The sequence below is a fragment of the Lepidochelys olivacea genome (genome assembly GCF_965140295.1).
Source record: "Lepidochelys olivacea isolate rLepOli2 genome assembly, chromosome: 1".
Lineage (NCBI taxonomy): Eukaryota > Metazoa > Chordata > Testudines > Cheloniidae > Lepidochelys > Lepidochelys olivacea.
The window spans coordinates 5,157,963-5,183,424 of record NC_140411.1 but is presented as its reverse complement, the minus strand read 5'-3'; the positions used below and the strand labels follow the sequence as shown (position 1 = coordinate 5,183,424).

General features: G+C 45.6%; 2 protein-coding genes across 2 annotated transcripts in view; both read left to right on the top strand.

Annotated features, from left to right (window-relative positions):
- LOC311514510 (olfactory receptor 52N4-like) overlaps positions 1-12,193 on the top strand; it is a gene marked incomplete at both ends in the record, with an annotated part of 53,685 nt that extends 41,492 nt beyond the window's left edge. Inside the window, one exon of the mRNA XM_084617074.1 lies at positions 11,653-12,193. Coding sequence (XP_084473200.1) covers positions 11,653-12,193 — 541 coding nt within the window. The remainder of the gene's footprint in view (positions 1-11,652) is intronic.
- Positions 12,194-24,200: 12,007 nt separating this feature from the next.
- Positions 24,201-25,139, top strand: LOC311532940 (olfactory receptor 52P1-like; the record flags this gene model as incomplete). Its single annotated transcript, XM_084651957.1, has 1 exon — positions 24,201-25,139. The coding sequence occupies one exon, from the start codon at positions 24,201-24,203 to the stop codon at positions 25,137-25,139; it is 939 nt and encodes a 312-aa protein (XP_084508083.1).
- Between the last annotated feature and the right edge of the window lie 323 nt (positions 25,140-25,462).

Below are 25,462 nucleotides of genomic sequence, written 5' to 3'. Positions count from 1 at the left end.
TACCCTGGCAAAAATGTCTGTTAGTGCCTGGCACACACTTTTAGCCCTGGTGTTGCTTAGAGCTACTGCTTCCGGCCATCGGGTGGCAAAATCCATGAAAGTCAGTATGTACTGCTTTCCTCTGGTTGTCTTTTTTGGAAAAAGACCCAGAATATCCACAGCTACTCACTGAAATGGAACTTCAATGATGGGGAGTGGCTGGAGAGGGGCTTTGACCTGGTCTTGGGGTTTTCCCACTCCTTGGCACACCTCACAAGACCGGACATAGGTAGAAACATCCTTGCCCATTCCCTCCCAGTGGAATGTAGGTTTCAGGTGTAATCTGGAACTGTTTCAAAATCAGTTCCTTAAATTTACCATAGTTTGAAGCAGCAGCAATAAGTGTCTTATTGGATATGTCCAGAGTTCTCCCCGTCAATTTTGCAACCAAAGTAGCCATTTTTGGATCCTGAGGATTCGCATGGAGAATGTGCAGTCCCTCAAAGGTGATGAAATATTCACCAATATCACTGGATTCATAATATGGTGGGCATAACCATTCCCACTTGTGGATTTTTGGGGAAGTGAGGATCCTGAAGGGTTTTGTTTCTTCCACTCCATTTCAGCCAGTTCATAGTTCTGGGTCACAATCTGGGCCTCAATTTCTTTCTCTTTTAACTCTAGGGCTTGCTGGTCAGCAGCTTTTTGTGCTTCAATTTGAGCCTTTTTCTGGGCCTCAATTTTTTTCTCTTTTAACTCCAGGGCTTGCTGCTCTTTCCTTCTCCTCCTGTGCAGCTTGCTGTGTTAACCTCTGTCTGGGCTTCCATAGCCCTTCTGTCTGCAGCCACCTCTATGGCTGACTTTCTCTTTTCCTTTTCCTTTTATCCCCAGTTGTTTCAGTTGCAATAATCTCTGGTGCTCCCTCTCCTTTTCTGCAACTTGCAGCCTAAAATGCTCCAACTGCACAACTGCTTCACTGCTTTCACTAATTTTCCTGTTTTTCTGTTTCTACTTCCTTTTCCTGAAATAAGCAAAGAGAAAATAACAAATCAGTAACCATTTTGTCTATTTTCCAGCCATGACACTTAAAACACTCTGAAAATCACTACCCATGTCTCAAAGCAATCAGCTGTGCAATGACCCTGCTCAGCTAAGCCACCACGCTGATATTACCTCTGAATCTATTTTCCCTGCCAACCTGGGACTCCAGAACCCTGCCTTGTTGAGCCAGACACGCTAGCCTGCTGCAACACAGACCCAGGTCTGGTCCACGCCCCTAAAGCTGGAGACTTTAACTAAAAACTGCTCAGCAGGTTACCTGCCTCCAGCATCAAGACACCCAGCTCCCAGTGGGATCCAAACCCCAAATAAATCCGTTTTACTCTGTATAAAGCTTATACAGGGTAAACTCATATGTTGTCTGCCCTCTACAAAATTGAGAGAGATGCACAGCTGACATTAATCTCTTACTCTGGGTTGATTACTAAACAAAAGTCATTTTATTAAGTACAAAAAGTTGAATTTAAGTGATTTCAAGTCATAAAAGACAGAACAAAGTAAGTCACCAAGCAAAATAAAGCAAAAATACATTCATAAACATATGGAATGCAATGTCACCGTGACATCTGCTGTGATGTTGGTGATAACAAGGGGTTGTAATAAAGGACCTCCTGAGGTCTCTTCCTTCCTTATCATCTATGATTCTTTGATTCTATGATAAAAGGGCCTTAAGAGGCTGAATCACCAGCAAAGCATTGTGAAAAAGGGCAAGGCTAGCTGGGTGGTTACAGGGGAGCAGCAGTTCACCCCACATGCGACAACCCATCACAACCATACCCTGTGGAGCTCAAATTAGGTCCCCAGGCACGTGTGATGTCAATCAAGGGAAGGGACTGTAGCATGAACAAAAGATCGAGATGTAGCAGTTGTTTAATTCCTTTGCCACTGTGTTCTCACCCCAGCAGGGCACACCTACCAAAAATACCACTATACTGAAATGGCCCCAGGGCAACAGATTAAGAAAACTCCTTGGCTGTTCCCTCATAACATGGTAGATATCATGTGAGATGAACTCCAGGTCATTTTGGCTCTGGGAGTGGTGAAGAAATAACATAGTGAATGGAGAAGATCCCTGGTACTACTGTTGATGCAGGATAACACAACCTGTTTTTGCATTGATTTCAGAAAGATAAACACAGTATGGAAATTTGATGTCAGAATCCCAGGAGAAGAAAGCCTTTTCCAAGCCCTTAAACCTGCATTAATTCAGGATCATAGAATCATAAGATCACGTCATTTGGCCTCAACAGCATACATTGTACGGAGAAAAAAAAAACATTGCCAGTTGGTAGTCTGAATAGATTGTGTGGAATTATAACATTGTATAAGTATAACGTTGTATAAGGGGACATGCTGGATACATTGTATATGAGAGGGCATGCCAAAATATGTTACAAAGTATCTGAGGGAGCACACGTAGGGACAGTTAGCTTTTGAATGGAGGAGCAATTAAGATAGAGCCAGCACGTCTAAGAAGCAGGCATCAGAATGGAAGGTGTGAAGGGCAATTAGTTACGTTAACTGGAAGCTGTTAAAGGAGATTGTTAAGGGTGGCAGGTAATTGAAGATACGTGACTGGTCTCAGGGATCTTGAAGGGTGGTGACTAAAATCTTTTTCTTCTTTTGTCTGTAACTTCTCTGTAACTTGTTCTCCAAAAAAAACCTGTATAAATTAAGAGACACAAGCCCCACTCAGGGGGCTCACTTCTAAATGTATTAGCAGAGCAGCTTTGCTAATAAAACAGAGCGGTCTGATAAATTGTGAGTCTGAGTCAAACTTTGACAATTGCAAGACACAGTTTGCCCTGAGAATCTGAGCTCCTGGTATTGGAGAATATTTTTTTTCAATACCGAGGGAGGCTCTAAGGCTGAAGTTCTCCAGGGTCTATTTTCTGCTCTTCCCTCTGCTCATGGAACCGAGGGAATTGTCTGGGAGTCCTGGTCAATGTGAGAGTCCACAGGGACTGTACAGGGGAATCATAAAACTCAATGTCCAGCACGGTGAGTGTCAGACATCTGAGATTCATATACTGCTTCTCAAGCCTCTGTCTTCCTGTCACAGTAAGATTTCCTCTCTCTGATGAGCGGGATTTTGGTGAGTTGCCTAATTCTGCATTAAAGTTAGTTCTAAGGGATAAGAAAGGGTTCCAGGGTTAAAGTCAAGAACCATATGGGCAGGAATTCTCAAGGAAAGCAACTCTAACTGTTTAGTATTGTCAAAAAAACAAGGGATTTACCTTTTAAAATTGGAAATACAAATGTACAGGAAATAGTTTAGACAATTATTTATTTTTAAGATCCGCTCCTTGTCTCCTATTGTGCCCTCTTATCTGTCTCAGTAGTTTGGATATCTGTGTTACCAGAGGGTTCACAACAATAATGGGCCGCACCCTGGCCAGATTCTTCTCTTACATTCTGCCTTCACTGGGTTCTTCCAGATTGACGCTGGCCTCCCTGAGAGCAAAATCAGGGCCCCTGTGTTTTGGAATCCAAGTCTTTCATGACTGGTCTCAGAACACCACATAAACCACAGGTTTCCCTGAGACTCTTGCAGCACCGTAACAGAATATCAATCTCTGTAGCAGGACAAGAACCCATGAATTTCACAGCTGGGAGCTGAAAGCTAAATACTAAGGGTATGTCTACACTATGGATTAAGGTTGAATTTATAGAAGTCGTTTATTTAGAAATCGGTTTTATATATTCGAGTGTGTGTGTCCCCACAGAAAATGCTCTAAGTGCATTAAGTGCATTAACTCAGCGGAGTGCTTCCCAGTACCGAGGCTAGAGTCGACTTCCGGACTGTTGCACTCTGGATAGCTATCCCACAGTTCCCGCAGTCTCCGCTGCCCATTGGAATTCTGGGTTGAGATCCCATTGCCTGATGGGGCTAAAACATTGTCGTGGGTGGTTCTGGGTACATATTGTCAGGCCCCCCCTTCCCTCCCTCCTTCCGTGAAAGCAAGGGCAGACAATCCTTTTTGCGCCTTTTTTCCTGAGTTACCTGTGCAGACGCCATAGCACAGCAAGCATGGAGCCCGCTCAGGTAACTGTCACCCTATGTCTCCTGGGTGCTGGCAGACGCGGTACGGCATTGCTACACAGTAGCAGCAACCCATTACCTTGTGGCAGCAGACGGTGCAGTACGACTGGTAGCCATCCTCGTCGTGTCCGAGGTGCTCCTGGCCATGTCGGCTGGGAGCGCCTGGGCAGACATGGGCGCAGGGACTAAATTTGGAGTGACTTGACCAGGTCATTCTCTTTAGTCCTGCAGTCAGTCCTATTGAACGGTCTTATGGTGAGCAGGCAGGCGATACGGATTGCTAGCACTCGTACTGTACCATCTTCTGCCGGGCAGGCAAGAGATGAGGATGGCTAGCAGTCGTATTGTACCATCTTCTGCCGGGCAGGCAAGAGATGAGGATGGCTAGCAGTCGTACTGTACCATCTTCTGCCGAGCAGCCATGAGATGTGGATGGCATGCAGTCCTTCTGCACCGTCTGCTGCCAGCCAAAGATGTAAAAGATAGATGGAGTGGATCAAAACAAGAAATAGACCAGATTTGTTTTGTACTCATCTGCTTCCCTCCCTCCCCTATCTAGGGGACTCATTCCTCTGGGTCACACTGCAGTCACTCACAGAGAATGTGCAGCGAGGTAAATCTAGCCATGTATCAATCAGAGGCCAGGCTAACCTCCTTGTTCCAATAAGAACAATAACTTAGGTGCACCATTTCTTATTGGAACCCTCCGTGAAATCCTGCCTGAAATACTTATTGATGTAAAGCCACCCCCTTTGTTGATTTTAGCTCCCTGATGCCAACCCTGTAAGCCGTGTCATCAGTTGCCCCTCCCTCCATCAGAGCAAAGGCAGACAATCGTTTCGCGCCTTTTTTCTGTGCGGATGCCATACCAAGGCAAGCATGGAGGCCGCTCAGCTCACTTTGGCAATTAGGAGCACATTAAACACCACACACATTATCCAGCAGTATATGCAGCACCAGAACCTGGCAAAGCGAAACCGGGCGCGGAGGCGACGTCAGCACAGTCACGTGAGTGATCAGGACATGGACACAGATTTCTCTGAAAGCATGGGCCCTGACAATGCATGCATCATGGTGCTAATGGGGCAGGTTCATGCTGTGGAACGCCTGGGCTCGGGAAACAAGCACAGACTGGTGGGACCGCATAGTGTTGCAGGTCTAGGACGATTCCCAGTGGCTGCAAAACTTTCGCATGAGTAAGGGCACTTTCATGGAACTTTGTGACTTGCTTTCCCCTGCCCTGAGGCGCATGAATACCAAGATGAGAGCAGCCCTCACAGTTGAGAAGCGAGCGGCGATAACCTGTGGAAGCTTGCAACGCCAGACAGCTACCGGTCAGTTGGGAATCAATTTGAAGTGGGCAAATCTACTGTTGGGGCTGCTGTGATGCAAGTAGCCCACGCAATCAAAGATCTGCTGATATCAAGGGTAGTGACCCTGGGAAATGTGCAGGTCATAGTGGATGGCTTTGCTGCATGGGATTCCCTAACTGTGGTGGGGCTATAGACGGAACCCATATCCCTATCTTGGCACCGGAGCACCAAGCCGGCGAGTACATAAACAACAAGGTGTACTTTTCAATAGTGCTGCAAGCTCTGGTGGATCACAAGGGACGTTTCACCAACATCAACGTGGGACGGCCGGGAAAGGTACATGATGCACGCATCTTCAGGAACTCTGGTCTGTTTCAAAAGCTGCAGGAAGGGACTTTATTCCCAGACCAGAAAATAACTGTTGGGGATGTTGAAATGCCTATAGTTATACTTGGGGACCCAGCCTACCCCTTAATGCCATGGCTCATGAAGCCGTACACAGGCAGCCTGGACAGTAGTCAGGAGCTGTTCAACTACAGGCTGAGCAAGTGCAGAATGGTGGTAGAATGTGCATTTGGACGTTTAAAGGCGCGCTGGCGCAGTTTACTGACTCGCTTAGACCTCAGCGAAACCAATATTCCCACTGTTATTACTGCTGGCTGTGCGCTCCACAATATCTGTGAAAGTAAGGGGGAGACGTTTATGGTGGGGTGGGAGGTTGAGGCAAATCGCCTGGCTGCTGGTTACGCGCAGCCAGGCACCAGGGCGGTTAGAAGAGCACAGGAGGGCGCGGTACGCATCAGAGAAGCTTTGAAAACCAGTTTCATGACTGGCCAGGCTACGGTGTGAAAGTTCTCTTTGTTTCTCCTTGATGAAACCCCCCGCCCCTTGGTTCACTCTACTTCTCTGTAAGCTAACTACCCTCCCCTCCTCCCTTCCATCACCGCTTGCAGAGGCAATAAAGTCATTGTTGCTTCACATTCATGCATTCTTTCTTCATTCATCACACAAATAGGGGTATGACTACCAAGGTAGCCCTGGTGGGGTGGTGGAGGAGGGAAGGAAAATGCCACACAGCACTTTAAAAGTTTACAACTTTAAAATTTATTGAATGCCAGCCTTCTTTTTTGGGGGGAATCCTCTGTGGCGGAGTGGCTGGTTGGCCGGACGCCCCCGACCGCGTTCTTGGGCATCTGGGTGTGGAGGCTATGGAACTTGGGGAGGAGGGCAGTTGGTTACACAGGGGCTGTAGTGGCAGTCTGTGCTCCAGCTGCCTTTGCTGCAGCTCAGCCATACACTGGAGCATACTGGTTTGGTCCTCCAGCAGCCTCAGCATTGAATCCTGCCTCCTCTCATCACGCTGCTGCCACATTTGAGCTTCAGCCCTGTCTTCAGCCCGCCACTTACTCTCTTCAGCCCGCCACCTCTCCTCCTGGTCATTTTGTGCTTTCCTGCACTCTGACATTATTTGCCTCCATGCATTTGTCTGTGCTCTGTCAGTGTGGGAGGACAGCATGAGTTCGGAGAACATTTCATCTTGAGTGCGTTTTTTTTCTTTCAAAGCTTCACTAGCCTCTGGGAAGGAGAAGATCCTGTGATCATTGAAACACATGCAGCTGGTGGAGAAAAAAAAAGGGACAGCGGTATTTAAAAAGACACATTTTATAAAACAGTGGCTACAATCTTTCAGGGTAAACCTTGCTGTTAACATTACATACATAGCACATGTGCTTTCGTTACAAGGTCGCATTTTGCCTCCCCCCACCGCGTGGCTACCCCCTCAACCTTCCCCCCTCCCTGTGGCTAACAGCAGGGAACATTTCTGTTTAGACACAGGCCAACAGCCCAGCAGGAATGGGCTCCTCTGAGTGTCCCCTGAAGAAAAGCACCCTATTTCAACCAGGTGACCATGAATGATATCTCACTCTCCTGAGGATAACACAGAGAGATAAAGAGCAGATTTTGTTTGAACGCCAGCAAACATACACTGCAATGCTTTGTTATACAATGATTCCCGAGTACGTGTTACTGGCCTGGAGTGGTAAAGTGTCCTACCATGAAGGACGCAATAAGGCTGCCCTCCCCAGAAACCTTTTGCAAAGGCTTTGGGAGTACGTCCAGGAGAGCCGCGAATGCCAGGGCAAAGTAATCCTTTCACATGCTCTCTTTTAAACCATGTATAGTATTTTAAAAGGTACACTCACCGGAGGTCCCTTCTCTACCTGCTGGGTCCAGGAGGCAGCCTTGGGTGGGTTCGGGGGGTACTGGCTCCAGATCCAGTGTGAGAAACAGTTCCTGGCTGTCGGGAAAACCGGTTTCTCCGCTTGCTTGCTGTGAGCTATCTACAGCCTCATCATCATCATCATTTTCTTCATCCCCAAAACCTGCTTCCGTATTGCCTCCATCTCTATTGAAGGAGTCAAACAACACGGCTGGGGTAGTGGTGGCTGAACCCCCTAAAATGGCATGCAGCTTATCATAGAAGTGGCATGTTTGGGGCTCTGACGTGGAGCGGCTGTTCGCCTCTCTAGTTTTCTGGTAGGCTTGCCTCAGCTCCTTCAGTTTCACGCAGCACTGCTTCGGGTCCCTGTTATGGCCTCTGTCCTTCATGCACTGGGAGATTTTGACAAAGGTTTTGGCATTTTGAAAACTGGAACGGAGTTCTGATAGCACGGATTCCTCTCCCCATACAGCGATCAGATCCCGTACCTCCCGTTCGGTCCATGCTGGAGCTCTTTTGCGATTCTGGGACTCCATCATGGTCACCTCTGCTGATGAGCTCTGCATGGTCACCTGCAGCTTGCCATGCTGGCCAAACAGGAAATGAGATTAAAAAGTTCATGGTTCTTTTCCTGTCTACCTGGCCAGTGAATCTGAGTTGAGAGTGCTGTCCAGAGCGGTCACAATGGAGCACTCTGGGATAGCTCCTGGAGGCCAATACCGTCGAATTGTGTCCACAGTACCCCAAATTCGAGCCGGCAAGGCCAATTTAAGCGCTAAGCCACTTGTCAGGGGTGGAGTAAGGAAATTGATTTTAAGAACCCTTTAAGTCGAAATAAAGGGCTTCATCGTGTGGATGGGTACAGGTTTACATTGATTTAATGCTGCTAAATTCGACCTAAAGTCCTAGTGTAGACCAGGGCTGAGGGTGAAATTTCGGCCCCATTGAGATCAGTGGCAAAACTCTGAACACAGCCAGGATTTAGAAGAACTGACAGGGGAGTTGCTGAAATCTTGAACTCACAGGCTTACACATTCAGAACAATTAGGATAACATTTTTTTTTTCAGGGAGGAAGAAGGCTCTGTTCTCTGTGTGCCCCTACATCTCTGGTTCTGGGGAGGACGAGAAGCACCAAAAGGCAATAAAATGAGAAGCATGTTTCTGGCTTAGTGAAAACTAGGTGTTGTTGTATATTTCACTGGGGGAGATACAGGAACACACAGTGTGAGTGTGTGGTGTAGGGGAGATGTGCAGTATCCAGATCACAGTGGCATAGAGTCCTAAAACTGGCGAAATAAGGAATGGACATCCTGCCTAATGCACGGACTGAAGAGGTGTAACAATGACTCCTGGGGTTGGGGGTGTCTCAGACCATAACGGAATGTGGATCAAACTGTAGCAGATTGTCTCTGACACCATCCACCACTCGAAACATCCCTCCTCACATGAGCAAAACCACTACAGTCTCATGGTAACGTCAGCAATTCCTAACATGGAAAAGAAGCCTCAGGAAAGTATGTCCAGGTTCCTAACAGGCTGCAATACATTAAAGCTTTGTGGCATTTTGAGGAAGTGTTACTCACTCTGGGTCCTTTTCATCTCCACGTCCTCTCTCCATCTTGCAGGGTCTGTCCCTCTCTCCTCCTTTGCTCAGGCTGAACTGCTGCTGGGGTTCCCTTTGCTCCCCAGAATGGCATTTCAGGCTGATCTCCCCCTTTTCCCTCATGCAGGTAGGCACTGAGATTAACCTAGCCTGAGGAGGTATTTCTGTGAGCTGTTGCTGTGGGGTCTGGCACCTGGTTCTGGTCCTGGGTGAGGGGTATTACTGTGTGGCAGGGCTGGAAGTTGTGGGGATGGGGGACCTTCATGGACAAGTGGCCAGCACTGCAGGTTCTGGGGAAGAGAACAGGATGTATATGGGCAGGTGGGCAGCACTGGAACTTGTGGGGGCAGGGAGGAAGGTGTATTCAGATAGCCTATAAGTAATGGATGCTATGACTCTGCAAGGGCATGTGATCAGGCCACATAACTCTGGACTCCATCTTGCAATGTCTGTGTTTTTTCCACAAAATGCTTTGGGAACCAAGTTTTGAAACTAGGGGTTCCTGCCATACGCTAAAGCTATGTAAGACAGGGATTGACATCATGGGTGGTTCTTCATTCCCCACACAAAAAGGACAACTGGAAAGGCCTGAGGAAAAAAGATTTAACCTGGAGAAATGCTGGACCAATGCTAAAGTGATTTCTAGCCTTTGTATGGAAACCTGAGAAACCCAAATGGCAAAACAAATGTGGCTTGTGCCTTGAGAATCTGCCAGATGCCTTGTGAGAAGCTGCTAATTCATAGTCAATCTAACTAGTGTATTAAACTTTGAATTTTTGTTGATTTGCTCGCTCATCTTCTTTGATCTGTTTGATATCTCTTAGAATCATTTGTATTCTATCTATTGTAGTTAATATATTTGTTTTACGATTTAATCAAAACCCAGTATCCCTTTAAGGGAAGTGTCTGGGGTAAAAATCTCAGCTTGGTTAAGAAAAGTGTGCATTGTCCTCCTCACATTGAAGGAGGGGAGAACTGGGTAACAAATTCATACTGGTCAGAGTTTGTACCAGGGCACGATGGTACAGCTCTGGGGTCATAGCCAAGGCAGCTGGTGTTTATTTTGGTAGTAGCCTCTCTATTGTTGGGTCATGCAGTGGCTGGTCAGAGCCACTGACCATTTGCTCTGGGACCATTTGCTAGCCAGCTCTGTTAGGCATGAATGGCAAGGATTGTTCATGGGCTGAAGTCTGTTTTTCTCACCTAAAATGTTCAACCATAGAGTGCCTCACGGGATCCCTCAGCCTCGTTAAATACACACCTAGTATAATATTTTCAAGGCTCCATAGTCACATGAGAATGCTCCCACTAGGGTAAAATTAAACATGTTAATGAATAGAAAAAATGCCTTCAGAAAGCTCAGGCATAAGCTCGTAAGCAAAATGCGTCCCGCTGACTCCTGGGGACATGTTCAAAGATTCCAAGGGACCATTGTTATCATCTGGTCTGACTTCCTGTAGACTATAAGCCAGAGAATTTCCCCAAAAATGTTCCCAGAACAGATCTTTTAGAGAAACATCCACCCCCAATTTAAAAATTCTCTCTGATGGACAATCTGCCAAGAACCTTGGTATATTTTTCCTAGGGTTATTCTCACCGTTTAGACAATGAACACCTTATTTCCAGTCATAATTGTTTTAACTTCAATTTACAGCCATTGAATAGTGCTATGCTAGGACAAAAAGCATATTATAAAATATTTGTTCCCTGTGTACATACTTACAGACTGTGATCAAGTAACCCTTTAACCATCTTTGTTAAACTAAATAGACTGAGATCTTTGAGTCTAATTCTATAAGGCAAGTTTTCTAATATTTTAATAACTCTTGTGACTCCTTTCTGAACCCTCTTCAATATATCAGTATCTACCTTTTATTGTGGACATCAGAACTGGAGAAAGGGTCCAGTAGCAGTTGAACGAGCGGCAAATATAGAGGTAAAATAATTTCTCTACATCTCCTTGAGATTCCCTTGGTTATCATCAAAGGATCATATTGCCTCTTTTTGCCACAGAGTCACACTGGAAGCTCATGTTTAGCTAATGATCCCTTCATGCCTCAAAATCTTGTTCAGAGTCATTCACTTCCCATGAGACTCCCCCTCATGTAAGCCTTAGAGACTAACCAATTTATTTGAGCATAAGCTACATTATCAGCCTCTTTGGCAATTTCACAGTTCTATTTGTTGTATGGAAACAGCAGACCCTGCACAAGCCAATGTACCTGCTGCTGTGCATGCTGGCACTCACAGACATTGGCACGTCCACCTCAATCATGCCAAAGGCACTCTGTGTATTTTGGATCAATTTGAAAGACATTACTGTGGGTGGCTGCCTCACTCAGATGTTCTTTATTGACCTGGTTCCTACTATGCACTCACCATCCTTGTGACAATGGCCTTCGATCACTACCTTGCCATATGTAACCCTCTGAGATACACTACCATTCTCACCAACATACAAATTGCTAAGCTAGGGCTAGTGGGTTTGATCAGAGCTGTTCTCATAGTTCTGCCCCTGCTCTTGCTCCTAATCAGGCAGCCATTTTGTACCAACCGCATTATTCCCCATACGTACTGTGACCATATGACTGTGGTGAAGATGTCGTGTGGGGACACCAGATTCGAGGGGATGTATGGCTTGGTGGGAGCATTTATAATCATCGGGTCAGACCTGACACTCATTGCTCTGTCCTACGGTCTGATCATCAGGTCTGTCCTCAGAATCTCCTCCAAGACAGCCCACCAGAAAGCCCTCAACACCTGCACAGCCCACATCTGTCTGATGCTGATGTCTTATACTCCCTTCCTCTTCACCTCTCTGACACATCGCTTTGGTCAGGGCATCGCTCCCCATGTTCACATCATCCTGGCCAACCTCAATTTCCTTGTCCCCCCCATGCTAAACCCTATCATTTATGAGGTCAAAACCAAAGAGCTTTGTGACAAAGTGGTCAAATACACCAGTAGAAGGTGATTGCTGGGGGACACTGACTTTAAACCTGCATGACAAGGGGGAGAAATGACATCTCCTTGTTAATAAAGGGGCTCTGTCCCAGTTTGGCTGAGCTCAGCATTTTGGAAGTTCATAGTCTGAGAAGTTCCTCACACCTCACATCTTATCACTGCATCGCCAAGCACTGCAGGCTGGCCTCTGGCTAAAGGAGTAGGAGTGGGGCCTTAGAACCTTTTACTAGCCAATTCCAATAGGGTAGTGCAGAAGCCTGGCAAGTTTGCTACGGTAGTTCCCCACTTATATTTGGGAACTGAGAGAAATTGATTGGTTGGATTTTAGTGACATGTAAATATATGTTTCAGAGTAACAGCCGTGTTAGTCTGTATTCGCAAAAAGAAAAGGAGTACTTGTGGCACCTTAGAGACTAACCAATTTATTTGAGCATGAGCTTTCATGAGCTACAGCTCACGAAAGCTCATGCTCAAATAAATTGGTTAGTCTCTAAGGTGCCACAAGTACTCCTTTTCTTTTTGTAAATATATGTGTAACTTGTGAAATATTCATAAAAATGAGAAAAGCTGAAATGTGTAATTTTGCAGAGGACACTTTCTGCGTAAGGTGAATATCACATTACTGCATGGCATGGCCTCCCAGAGACTAGTATCATATTAAACCTTTTTCATTTACTATTTTATTATGGGACTAGAGCAGTAAACTTGACATTTTTTATTTTGCCTCTTGAACATATTTCATAACAAATTAAAACTCGGTTAAGCAAGCTTCGTCTCAGATTCAGTATTTAGACACAATTAAGGCACCCACAGAAATCATTCTCCTGAACAAAAATGCGAACAAATTTACGAACCTTCAGCTTTAAAGAAATTAATGGAAAAATGTAGTTTTGTTTTTATCATTGTGCTCCAAAGAAACATTGTGGAAATGGGAAATGCTGTTTCAAAACTGCTACAATCCAAAGACAGAGATCTATACAAAGCAGCAGTATTACTTTCTGAAGGCCCTGAAGTTGTAGCTAATTTAAAACTGAGTTCAAAGTAGCCAAATGTTCAGGAAGTAAATGATCAGAAAATGGGGCAGATAAATCAAATCTGAAGAGAGGTGTTTGAGAAAGGCAAAAAGGCAGGGGAGAATCTCGTTTTGTGGCAGATCAGAGTGGAAAGAGACCTGCTTCTGGCAGCTCCAGGAGAAATGAGCTGAGGAAGGCAGAATCTGCCCCTGAACAACTGTCCAAAAGTCCATATCTGAGGGAAGGGATGGCCTGCTTCATGGGCATACTGAGAGGGAAACATTAATCTTTAAACTAGGATTTCAACTATATTTGCCATGGGATAGAGTACTAAGCATCAGGGGAGGTGGAGAAGTGGGATACCAGGAGAAAATCAAGGAGGAGTGTACAACAGGGGAGGCCTCCTTATTCATACTGAGAAAGTAGGGTAATCGGCTAGTTATTTTAGGTGCCTGTACACGAACGCAAGAAGTCTGGGAAAGAAGCAGGAAGAATTGGACTGAAGCACTGCCATGGATCTGCATAAATTGCTTAGGAAGAACAGGTGGGGGGGAAGGTGGAGGAGCTGACTTGTATGAAATAGAGCAGCATGAATGCTCAGAACTCCAGTATGAAACTGGAGAAATGCTTTTTGAGTGCAATGGCTAATAGCCATCGATGGACCTATCCTCCATTAACTTACTAACTCTTTTTTGAACCCTGTTACAGTCTTGGCCTTCGCAACATCCTCTGGCAAAGAGTTCCAAAGGTTGACTGTGTTAGTTCTTATGTTATAGGAAGGAGTAAATAACACTTCTTTATTTCCTTTCTCCACGCTTGTCATGATTTTATACATCTATAGCATATCCCCTCTTAGTCAGAAAAATGGCCATATTGGGTCAGACCAAAGGTCCATCTAGCCCAGTATCCTGTCTTACAACAGTGGGCAATGCCAGGTGATTCAGAGGAAATGAGCAGAACAGGTAATCATCAAGTGATCTGTCCCCTGCCACCCACTCCCAGCCTCTGGCAAACAGAGGCTAGGGACACCATCCCTGCCCTTCCTGATTAATTGCCATTGAACTATCATCCAGGAACTCTTTGGACCTATCCTGTGGAACTTTTGTCTGGAAGATGTTGTGAAGGCCAAGACTTTAATTGGTGCCAACTTCCTTTGTGCCATTAACAACCCGAGTCCCACTGAATGTGGATGGATTTTGGGTACCTAATTCACAGATGTGCCTCTGAACCTCTTCCTCCACCCTCCCTAATCTAATTATAGCCTGAGCAGTTATTCTAGCAGTCCCTAGGCTTCAGAGTACCTGCTGATCACTGAAGGGGCTCAAGAAGCTGCTCCTGCCCACGGTATGATATTGCACTACAGGGGTATATGATTAAGTAGGGACAATCTGTGCTACCCTCGGTCCTAGAGAGGCTATCAGATGGGATTGAAACAAGGATGTGTGACAAGGACAAGCCTTTACTTTGCATGTCATGTTCTCAGGGACTCAGCGCAGGGCTCGTCAGCCAGGAGGATGAGGATGAGATTCTCAAATTCTATGACTATGTGCAGGAGCATAAAAATGCTGATACATAAATGAGTACATCTAAACCTTGGCTCTTCCTTTTCTTTCCAGGGTTTATGTAGTGCCAGACCACTTTATCAAGTCTGGGAGACTCAATTTTCCATGACAATCTGAGCCTCTGTTATCAAAGAATCTTGTCTTCACTCCCTGGGGAACCTCTCAGGCTGAAATTCTCCAAGGTCTATTTTCTGCTATTCCCTACTGCTAATGGAGACAAGGGAATTGTCTGTGAATCCTGGCCAACATGAGAGTCCTCAGGGACTGTATAGATCAACCATAAAGGTTGCTGCCCAGCACACGAAGTGTCAGACATGTGAGAGTCAGACACTGATACTCAGGGCTCTGCCTTGTTGTTGCAGTAAAGCGATTTCCTCTCTCTGTTGAGCGGGATTTTGGTGAGTTACTTCTTTCTGCAATAAAGCTAGTGGTAAGGGCTCAGGAAGGGTTCCAGGGGTAAAGGCAAGAACCATCTAGGTAGGATTCACAGTGACTTGAACTGTTTAGTATTGTCAGAAACACCAAGGGATTTACCCGGTAAAATTGGAACTACAAATGTAATGGAAATAGATTAGACAAATATTAGTTGTTAAGATCAGTTCCTTGTCTCTTACTGTGTCCTTCTATCTGTTTCAGTAGCTTCCTTTTTTGAGGCTGTGTGGCTTTTCCTCTGATTCACTCACGTTTTCTAATTCAGCAACTCCACTGCCCTGTAAGGAAGTGCAGCCAAAGCTTCTGCAGCGGGTATCTGTGTTACCAAAGGGTTCACAACAAGAATGTGTCGCCCAGTGGCCAGATTATGCTCTCACATTCTGCCTTCATTGGATAACTCCACAATGACACTGGCCTCCCTGAGAGCAAAATTAAGGCCCACATGTTTTGAAATCCCCATCATTTATGGTGGAGTCTCAGAACGCCACATGAACTGGGGGTTTCCTTCAGACTCTTTCAGCACCCTTACAGAACAATGCTCTCTGTAGCATGATCCAAAGCCATGATTTTCGCATCTCGGAGCCAAAAGTTAAACACTAAGGGTGAATCTGGTCCCACTGAGATCAATGACAAAACTCCCAACAGGGATAGGAGTTCACCCTAAGTCCACAAGAAGGGATTTAATTAAATGGCCTCATTTACACCGGCCAGGATCCTCAGTGACTTTAAAAGCAGTTGTCTCATAGCCTTTAAGGACGGGCTATCTCGTTTGGATCAAAGAAGAACTGACAGGAGAGTTACTGAAATCTCAAACTCACAGACTTACAGGTTCAGAACAACCAGGAGAACAGTTTTTTTGACGGGGGAGAGGGTCTTCTTTCTTTCTGTTCCCCTGCATCTCTGTCTTTTGGTACTGCAAATGGGCAGTACCAAAAGACAGTAAAAAGAAAAGCTTGATTCTTGCTTAGAGAAAACCAAGTGGTGGAAATCTCATCAGGGAGGTTCAGGAATGAACAGGGTGTGTGTGTGCGCAGGGCGGAGCAGGGGGAAACATGCAGTATCCAGATCACTGTGGTGTGGAGTCCTCAAACTGGGTGAAATAGGGAATGGACATCCTGCCTAATGCACAGACCAGGAGGTGTAACGAGGTCTCCTGGGGCAGAGGTTTACCTCAGGAAGTAACATAATGTGGACCACACTGTAGCAGATTGTCTCTGACACCATCCCCCATCTGGACTAACCCTCCTCCCATGAGCAACCCCACTACAGCCTCCTGGTAACGTCAGCAATTGCCAACACAGGGACAGCAGACTGAGGAGGCTCTGTCTGGGTTTCTAATGGACTGAAATTTGTTAACGCTTTGTGTCATTTTAAGGAAGAGTTACTCACATTGGCAGATTTCAGAGTAGTAGTCATGTTAGTCTGTATTTGCAAAAAGAAAAGGAGTACTTATGGCACCTTAGAGACTAACCAATTTATTTGAGCATAAGCTTTCGTGAGCTACAGCTCACTTCATCAGATGCATTCAGTGGAAAATACAGTGGAGAGATTTATATACACAGAGAACATGACAAAATGGGTGTTACCATACACACTGTAAGGAGAATGATCAGGTAAGGTGAGCTATTACCAGCAGGAGAGCGGGTTGGGGAGAGGGGGAGAGGACATTTTGTAGTGATAATCAAGGTGGGCCATTTCCAGCAGTTAACAAGAACTTTTGAGGAACAGTGGGGGGTGGGAGTGGGGAAATAAATATGGGGAAATAGTTTTACTTTGTATAATGACCCATCCACTCCCAGTCTCTATTCAAGCCTAAGTTAATTGTATCCAGTTTGCAAATTAATTCCAATTCAGCAGTCTGTCTTTGGAGTCTGTTTTTGAAGTCTTTTTGTTGAAGAATTACCAATCTTAGGTCTGTAATCGAGTGACCAGAGATATTGAAGTGTTCTCTGACTGGTTTATGAATGTTATAATTCTTGACATCTGATTTGTGCCCATTTCTTCTTTTACATAGAGACTGTCCAGTTTGACCAATGTACATGGCAGAGGGGCATTGCTGGCACATGATGGCATATATCACATTGGTGGACGTGCAGGTGAACGAGACTCTGATAGTGTGGCTGATGTGATTAGGCCCTATGATGGTGTCCCCTGAATAGATATGTGGGCACAGCTGGCAACGGGCTTTGTTGCAAGGATAGGTTCCTGGGTTAGTGGTTCTGTTGTGTGGTGTGTGGTTGCTGGTGAGTATTTGCTTCAGGCTGGGGGGCTGTCTGTAAGCAAGGACTGGCCTGTCTCCCAAGACCTGTGAGAGTGATGGGTCATCCTTCAGGATAGGTTGTAGATCCTTGATGATGCGTTGAAGAGGTTTTAGTTGGGGGCTGAAGGTAATGGCTAGTGGCGTTCTGTTATTTTCTTTGTTGGGCCTGTCCTGTAGTAGGTGACTTCTGGGTACTCTTCTGGCTCTGTTAATTTGTTTCTTCACTTCAGCAGGTGGGTATTGTAGTTGTAAGAATGTTTGATAGAGATCTTGTAGGTGTTTGCCTCTGTCTGAGGAGCAAGTGTGGTTGTATCATAGAGCTTGGCTGTAGACAATGGATTGTGTGGTGTGATCTGGGTGAAAGCTGGAGGCATGTAGGTAGGAATAGCGGTCAGTAGGTTTCCGGTATAGGGTGGTGTTTATGTGACCATCACTTATTAGCACCACAGTGTCCAGGAAGTGGATCTTTTGTGTGGACTGGTCTAGGCTGAGGTTGATGGTGGGATGGAAATTGTTGAAATCATGGTGGAATTCCTCAAGGGCTTCTTTTCCATGGGTCCAGATGATGAAAATGTCATCAGTATAGCGCAAGTAAAGTAGGGGCATAAGGGGACGAGAGCTGAGGAAGCATGTTCTAAGTCAGCCATAAAAATGTTGGCTTACTGTGGGGCCATGCAGGTACCCATAGCAGTGCCGCTGATCTGAAGGTATACATTGTCCCCAAATGTGAAATAGTTATGGGTGAGGACAAAGTCACATAGTTCAGCCACCAGGTTTGCCGTGACATTGTCGGGGATACTGTTCCTGACAGCTTGTAGTCCATCTTTGTGTGGAATGTTGGTGTAGAGGGCTTCTACATCCACAGTGGCCAGGATGGTCTTTTCAAACTTTTCAGGAAGATAACCAATGGACTGTAGTTTCCTCAGGAAGTCGGTGGTGTCTCAAAGATAGCTGGGAGTGCTGGTAGCGTAGGGCCTGAGGAGGAAGTCTACATAGCCAGACAATCCTGCTGTCAGGGTGCCAATGCCTGAGATGATGGGGAGTCCAGAATTTCCAGGTTTAAGGATCTTGGGTAGGAGATAGAATACCCCAGGTCTGGATTCCAGGGGTGTGTCTGTGCGGATTTGTTCTTGTGCTTTTTCAGGGAGTTTCTTGAGCAAATGCTGTAGTTTCTTTTGGTAACTCTCAGTGGGATCAGAGGGTAATGGCTTGTAGAAAGTGGTGTTGGAGAGCTGCCGAGCAGCCTCTTGTTCATATTCCAACCTATTCATGATGACAATAGCACCTCCTTTGTCAGCCTTTTTGATTATGATGCCAGAGTTTTTTCTGAGGCTGTGGATGGCATTGTGTTCTGCACGGCTGAAGTTATGGGGCAAGTGATGCTGCTTTTCCACAATTTCAGCCCTTGCATGCTGGCGGAAGCACTCTACGTAGAAGTCCGGTCTATTGTTTCAACCTTCAGGAGGAGTCCACCCAGAATCCTTCTTTTCGTAGTGTTGGGAGGGAGGTCTCTGTGGATTAGTATGTTGTTCAGAGGTGTGTTGGAAATATTTCTTGAGTCGGAGACGTCAAAAATTGGATTCTAGGTCACCACAGAACTGTATCATGTTCATGGGGGTGGAGGTGCCTCTCTCTGTCCTGCCGGTCCTGTCCCTCTCTCCTTCCCTGCATAGTCTGAGCTGATGCTGGGGTTCCCTTCGCCCCACAAAAGGCAGTTCAGGCTTATCTTCCCCATTTCCTCATTGCAGGCAGACATTTAACCTAGTCTGAGGAGATATTTCTGTGATGTCACTGTGGGGTCTGGCACCTGGTTTTGCTCCTGGGTGAGGGGTATCACTCTGCAGCATGGCGGGAAGTTGTGGGGGTTGGGGGAATAGATTGACAAGTGGCCAGAAGTGGGGGATCTGGGGCAGGGAGCAGTATGTAGGTTGGCAGGTGGGCAGCATGGAGGGTTGTGGTGGTGGGAAGCGGGTTGCACACAGACAGGCAGGCAGTGCTGGGGATTCTGGAGGGAGGTGTACACCGAGAAGCAGGCAGCACTGAGGGCAGTGGGGACAGGCAGGGTTGTACAGTGACCGGCAAACAGAGGTGGGGATCGTGGGGATGGGGATCGGTATGTTCACAGACAGGCAGACAGCACTGAAGGTTTAGGGGGTGGGGAGTGGGGTGTACAGGGACAGTTGGGCAACAGCACTGACATTAAATTTCGCTTTGTCATTGTTGGTCCAAGGCCAGCACTGGGACCTTCCATGGCCCGGAGTGTGTTTGGGGGTTTCTCAAGGAAACTTTGCTCTGGCAAGCCACAGACCTGCAGCCTGGGTTCCCAACTCCATTTCACCGGTGGAAAGAACAATTTATCTTTGCATGACACTGCAACCATATTCTTCATTGTGATGTAATTTTGATATAATTATAGTACAATTTTGATACCTTTAATTCAAGATGGGTCATATAAGATGTCATATGAAGTGTTGTGATTTTTTGAATATGATTTTTAATGCATATTTCATGTTTGTGTCTGAAGTTATGAATCATAGAATCATAGAAGATTAGGATTGGAAGAGACCTCAGGAGTTCATCTAGTCCAACCCCCTGCTCAAAGCAGAACCAATCCCCAACTAAATCGTTTGTCAAACCCAGTCTTAAAAACCTGTAAGGGTGGAGATTCTACCACTTCCCTAGTAAACCCATTCCAGTGTTTCGTCACCTTCCAAGTGAAATAATGTTTCTGAATATGCAACCTAGACCTCCACCACTTATACTTGAGACCATTGCTCCTTCTTCTGTCATCTGCCACCACTGAGAACAGCCAAGCTTCATCCTCATTGGAACCCCCTTTAGGTAGTTGAAGGCTGCTATCAAATCCCCCCTCATTCTTCTCTTCTGCAGACTAAACAAGCCCAGTTCCCGGAGCCTCCCTCTCCTCGTAAGTTATGTGCCCCAGCCCTCTGATCATTTTCATTGCCCTCCACTGGACTCTCTAATTTTCCACATCCTTCCTGTAGTGGGGGGCCCAAAACTGGATGCAGTACTCCAGATGTGGCCTTAACAGTGTTGAATCAAGAGGAATAATCACTTCCCTCAATCTGCTGGCAATGGGCCTACTAATGCCGCCGAATATGCAGTAAGAAAATGCTGTTTATGCCTTGAGAATCTGCCGAATGGCTTGTGAGAAACTGCTAATTCTTAGTCAGTCTAATTAGTGTGTTAAACTTTGTTTGAATTTTTGCTGATTTGCTCAGTCATCTTCTTTGATCTGTTTGACATCCCTTCTAATGGCTTGTATTCTATCTGTTGTAGTTAATACACTTGTTTTATGATTTAATCTAAACCCAGTATCCCTTTAAGTGAAATGTCTGGGGTAAAAATCTCTGCTTGGTTACAAAAAGTGTACATTGTCCTCCCCACATTGAAGGAGGGGAGAACTGGGTAACAAATTCACACAGGTCAGGGTTTGTACCAGGGCTGGATGCTACAGTTGTGGGGTTCTAGCCAAGGGAGCTGGTGTTTATTTTGGCTCTAGCCTCCCTATTGTTGGTTCATGCAGTGGCTGGTCAGAGCTTGCAGGTAACTGCCGCTGGGTGTGCCCCTGCCTGTGTGAATGCTAGAGGAGGTGTAGGACCGGGAGTGGGTCTGCAGCACAATGGAAGTTCAGGCTGGCTTCAGCTTCAGAAGACTCAGTGATACCACATTTCCAGGTGGAACCCCGTGAGGAACCAGCCACACTTTGCTCCTCATCTGCTTCAATTTTCCATCATACTCTGACCCTTTTTCCAAACTCTCCTTCCCCATACCAGGCTGTCCTGATTCCAAAAGCAAGTTGGTCACCACTGTCTTCTCCATGCTCCCCAGTCATTCCTCGCTCCCATACCCTCTGAGCTGCCCCATGCTCCCCAAATCTCTTACTCTGGTGATGAGGTGACAGTTATCCTCCTACTCCCTTGGCTGGGTGGTAATCAGTGATTGTGTCTCACTGGTGAGAAATCTCACAAATGGAAAACTTCAAAGCATGTTCATGTTATACTTATGAACTCTGTGTGGTGTATGAGTACACAGGAACAATTCAGATGCTGAGAAGTATGCACATTATATAATGTTAGCGGGCAACTCTAGGATATGTGAAAGCTTAGATAAATACAGCTGGCACATGCAGGAATCACTGGTAGCTGATTGAAAGAGTGGGTCACTGGGACACAGATTTTAAACTCAGGATGCTCTGGGAGCATTTGCTAGCCAGCTCTGTTAGCTATTAATGGCAAGGGTTGTACTAGAGTTCATGGGCTGAAGTCTTTGTTTTTCTCACCTAAACTGTTCATCCATATAGTGCATCGTGGGATCCCTCAGCCTCGCTAAATACACACCTAGTATAATATTTTCAAGGTGCCATAGTCACATGATAATTGCTCCCACTAGGGTTAAATTGAACATGGGAATGAATAGAAAAAAATGCCTTTAGTAAGCTCAGACACAAGCTTGCAGGCAAAATGCATCCAGGTGACCCCTGGGGACATGTTCGTAGATTCCAAGGGACCATTGTGATCATCTGGTCTGATTTCCTGTCAAGTACAAGCCAGAGAACTTCCCCAAAATTGTTCCTAGAGCAGATCTTTTAGAGAAACATCCAACCCCAATTTAAAAAAAAAATCTCCGATGGATAATCCACCAAGAACCTCGGTAAGTTTTTTCCAAAACTTACCACTTAAACAATGGACACCTTATTTCCACTCATAACTGTTTTAACTTCCATTTAAAGCCATTGAATCGTGCTATGCTAGGCTGAAAAGCCTATTATTAAATGTTTGTTCCCCATATAGGTACTTGTAGACTATCAAGTCACCATTTAACCTTTGTTAAACTAAATAGATTGAGATCTTTGAGTCTATCACTATAAAGCATTTTTTCTAATCTTTTAATAATTTTTGTGACTCTTCTCTGAACCCTCTTCAATATATCAGTATATCAATATCTTTAATTGTGGACATCAGAAGCGGACAAAGGGTCCTCCAGCATTTGCATCAGTGGCAACTATAGAGATAAAATAACTTCTCTACGTCTCCTTGAGATTCTCCAGGTTATCACCCCAGGATCACATTGGCTCTTTTGGCTAAGAGTCTCACTGGGAGCTCATCTTTAGCTAATTATCTTTTCACACCCCATCATATAAGCATCACCTAAATTCTTTCTTCCTAGATGTAGATATCTACAAAGCTATATTAGGACACATATTGTTTGCTTTGACCCAGTTTACCAACTAATCCAGATGGCTCTGAACAGTGACCTGTCTTCTTCATTATTTACAATCCCCCATTTTTTGTGTCATCTGTAAACTTCGATATTCAGGCGTGAGAAGGGCTAGCTGAGTTGCTGACACGTGTCTCTTCTTACATTTGTCAGTTAACACCTGTAACTTATGCTTCAGACAAAGCTGGGTGTCTGCAAGAAAGAGTCTCACCAAAAGAAACAAGGGAAGTAACAGAGGTGCAGGCCTGTAGCCCTAAATACCAAGACCCTTGTGACATTCTTGCCCATGATTATGTCTGTTTCCATGGAGGAAACTGAGCTCCTTTCCAACATTGGAATTACATCTTGGATCAGACCTAAACTCCGTCTAGTTCCGAGTCCTCTCTCTAACAGGGACAGCCCCGGGTGCTGCAGAAGAAGGTGTAAGAAACTCAGCAGTAGATGCATGGGGGTGAGGTGACCTGACCATCTGGAGGGTGTCCCCTAATGCCTGACTGCTGGAGATTGGCTTATGCCCTGAAACACTATGGCATCTAGACTTTGCGAACTATGTATTTAGCTGTAACTATTGTAACTGGATAGTCTTAACTACCATGTAAATGTCCAAACCCTTCCTGATTCTTACTACTCAACTACCTCTTGTGGCAACAATTTCTTTAGTCTAATTAACCATAGATTGAAGAAAGCATTCTTTTTTATTGGTTTTCAATATGCCATATTTAATTGAATGTCCTCTTAATCTTATATTAGGAGACAGGGAGAACACATTCTCAGTCTACTCTCTACCAGTCAGTATTTTAAATGCTTTTCTCATGTCCCATCTTATTCATCACCTTTGTAAGGTAATTATCCCAGTCTTTTCAACCTCTCTCCAGATGACAGTTTCCCCAGGCCCATTATCATTCTCATTGTTGTTGCCTGAACCCCTCTAGTTATGTAATATCCTTTGTGAGAAGGGTGCACATTACTACACAGAGGAGTGCAGAGGATGGTGAAACATTGATGGACTGATCTCATGACATTTTATTTTCTGGGTGGTTCTCCAACCCACTCCTTCTGGATCCCAATATTTTGCTTAGCCTCTGTCCATGGGTGCACTGTTAGCAGGCTTTCCCAGAGCTGTATACCATGATGCCTAGGTCCCATTCCTGAGTTCATGCAATTAAATTACAACCTTCCCAGGTGATTGAGGACTTCAAGCACTTCCCTCTAATGAGAATACACGTTACTGATATTGACATTGAAGTTTCTCTATCATCATGCTGCCCATTCACCTGGCTTGGTTAGCTCCCTCTGAGGACTTCTCTGGACTTGACGAAGACCTAAATAATCTGGTGCCATCTGTAAATGTTGCCACGTCACTACTCATTCCCCTTTTCTAGCTGGATAATAACTATAAAATATTTACCATACTATTTGTTATGAAGTGTGTAAACACCATCAATGTTCTTCTCTCCCTTCACAGGCACCTTGAGCATTTCTTCGCCTAACCGATGAATCGACCACCTCATGGCAGCTCTCAACCTCACCCCATCTGAACCTTCAACTTTCATGCTAATGGGAATCCCTGGCCTGGAAGCTGCCCACATCTGGATTTCCATCCCTTTCTCTATGTTCTATATTATCGGCCTCTTTGGCAATTTCACAGTTCTCTTTGTTGTAGGCAAAGAGCAGACCCTGCACAAGCCAATGTACCTGCTGATTTGCATGCTGTCAATCACAGACATTGGCACGGCTACTGCCATCGTGCCAAAGGCACTGTGTATATTTTGGTTCAATTTGAAAGGCATTACTGTCTGTGGCTGCCTCACCCAGATGTTCTTCGTTCATACAAGTTCCATGATGCACTCAGCCATCCTCATGACAATGGCCTTCGATCGCTACCTTGCCATATGTAACCCTCTGAGATACGCTACCATCCTCACCAATGTACGAATAGCTAAGCTAGGGCTAGTGGGTTTCATGAGAGCTGTTGTATTCATTCTACCTCTGACCTTGCTCCTGATCAGGCAGCCATTCTGTAACAACCACATTATCCACCATACATACTGTGACCATATGGCTGTGGTGAAGATGTCGTGTGGGGACACCACATTTGATGGGATGTATGGCTTGGTGGGAGCATTTATAGTCATTGGGTTAGACCTGACACTCATTGCTCTGTCCTACAGTCTGATCATCAGGTCTGTCCTCAGAATCTCCTCCAAGACAGCCCACCAGAAAGCCCTCAACACCTGCACAGCCCACGTCAGTGTGATGCTGATGTCTTATAGTCCTTTCATCTTCACTTCTCTGACACATCGCTTTGGTCAGGGCATCACTCCCCATGTTCACATCATCTTGGCTAACCTCTACTTCCTTGTCCCCCACATGTTCAACCCTATCATTTACGGGGTCAAAACCAAAGAGCTTCGTGTGAAAGTGGGCAAATACATCAGCAGAAGGTGATCGCTGGGGGAACATTGAGTTTAAACCTGTATGACAAGAGGGGGAAACGATATCTCCTCCTTAATTAAGGGTGCTCTGTCCCAGTTTGGCTGACCTCAGCATTGTGGAAGTTCACAGTCTGAGAAGTTCTTCACACCTAACATCTTATCACTGCATCACCAAGCACTGCGGGCTGGCCTCTGGGTAAAGGGAGTGGGATTGGGGCCTGAGACCCTTTTACTAGCCAATTCCCCTGGGGTGGTGCAGAAACCAGGGCTGTTCACTACAATAGTTCCCTGCTTACATTTGGGAACTGGGAGAAATTGATAGATTGGTTTTAAGTG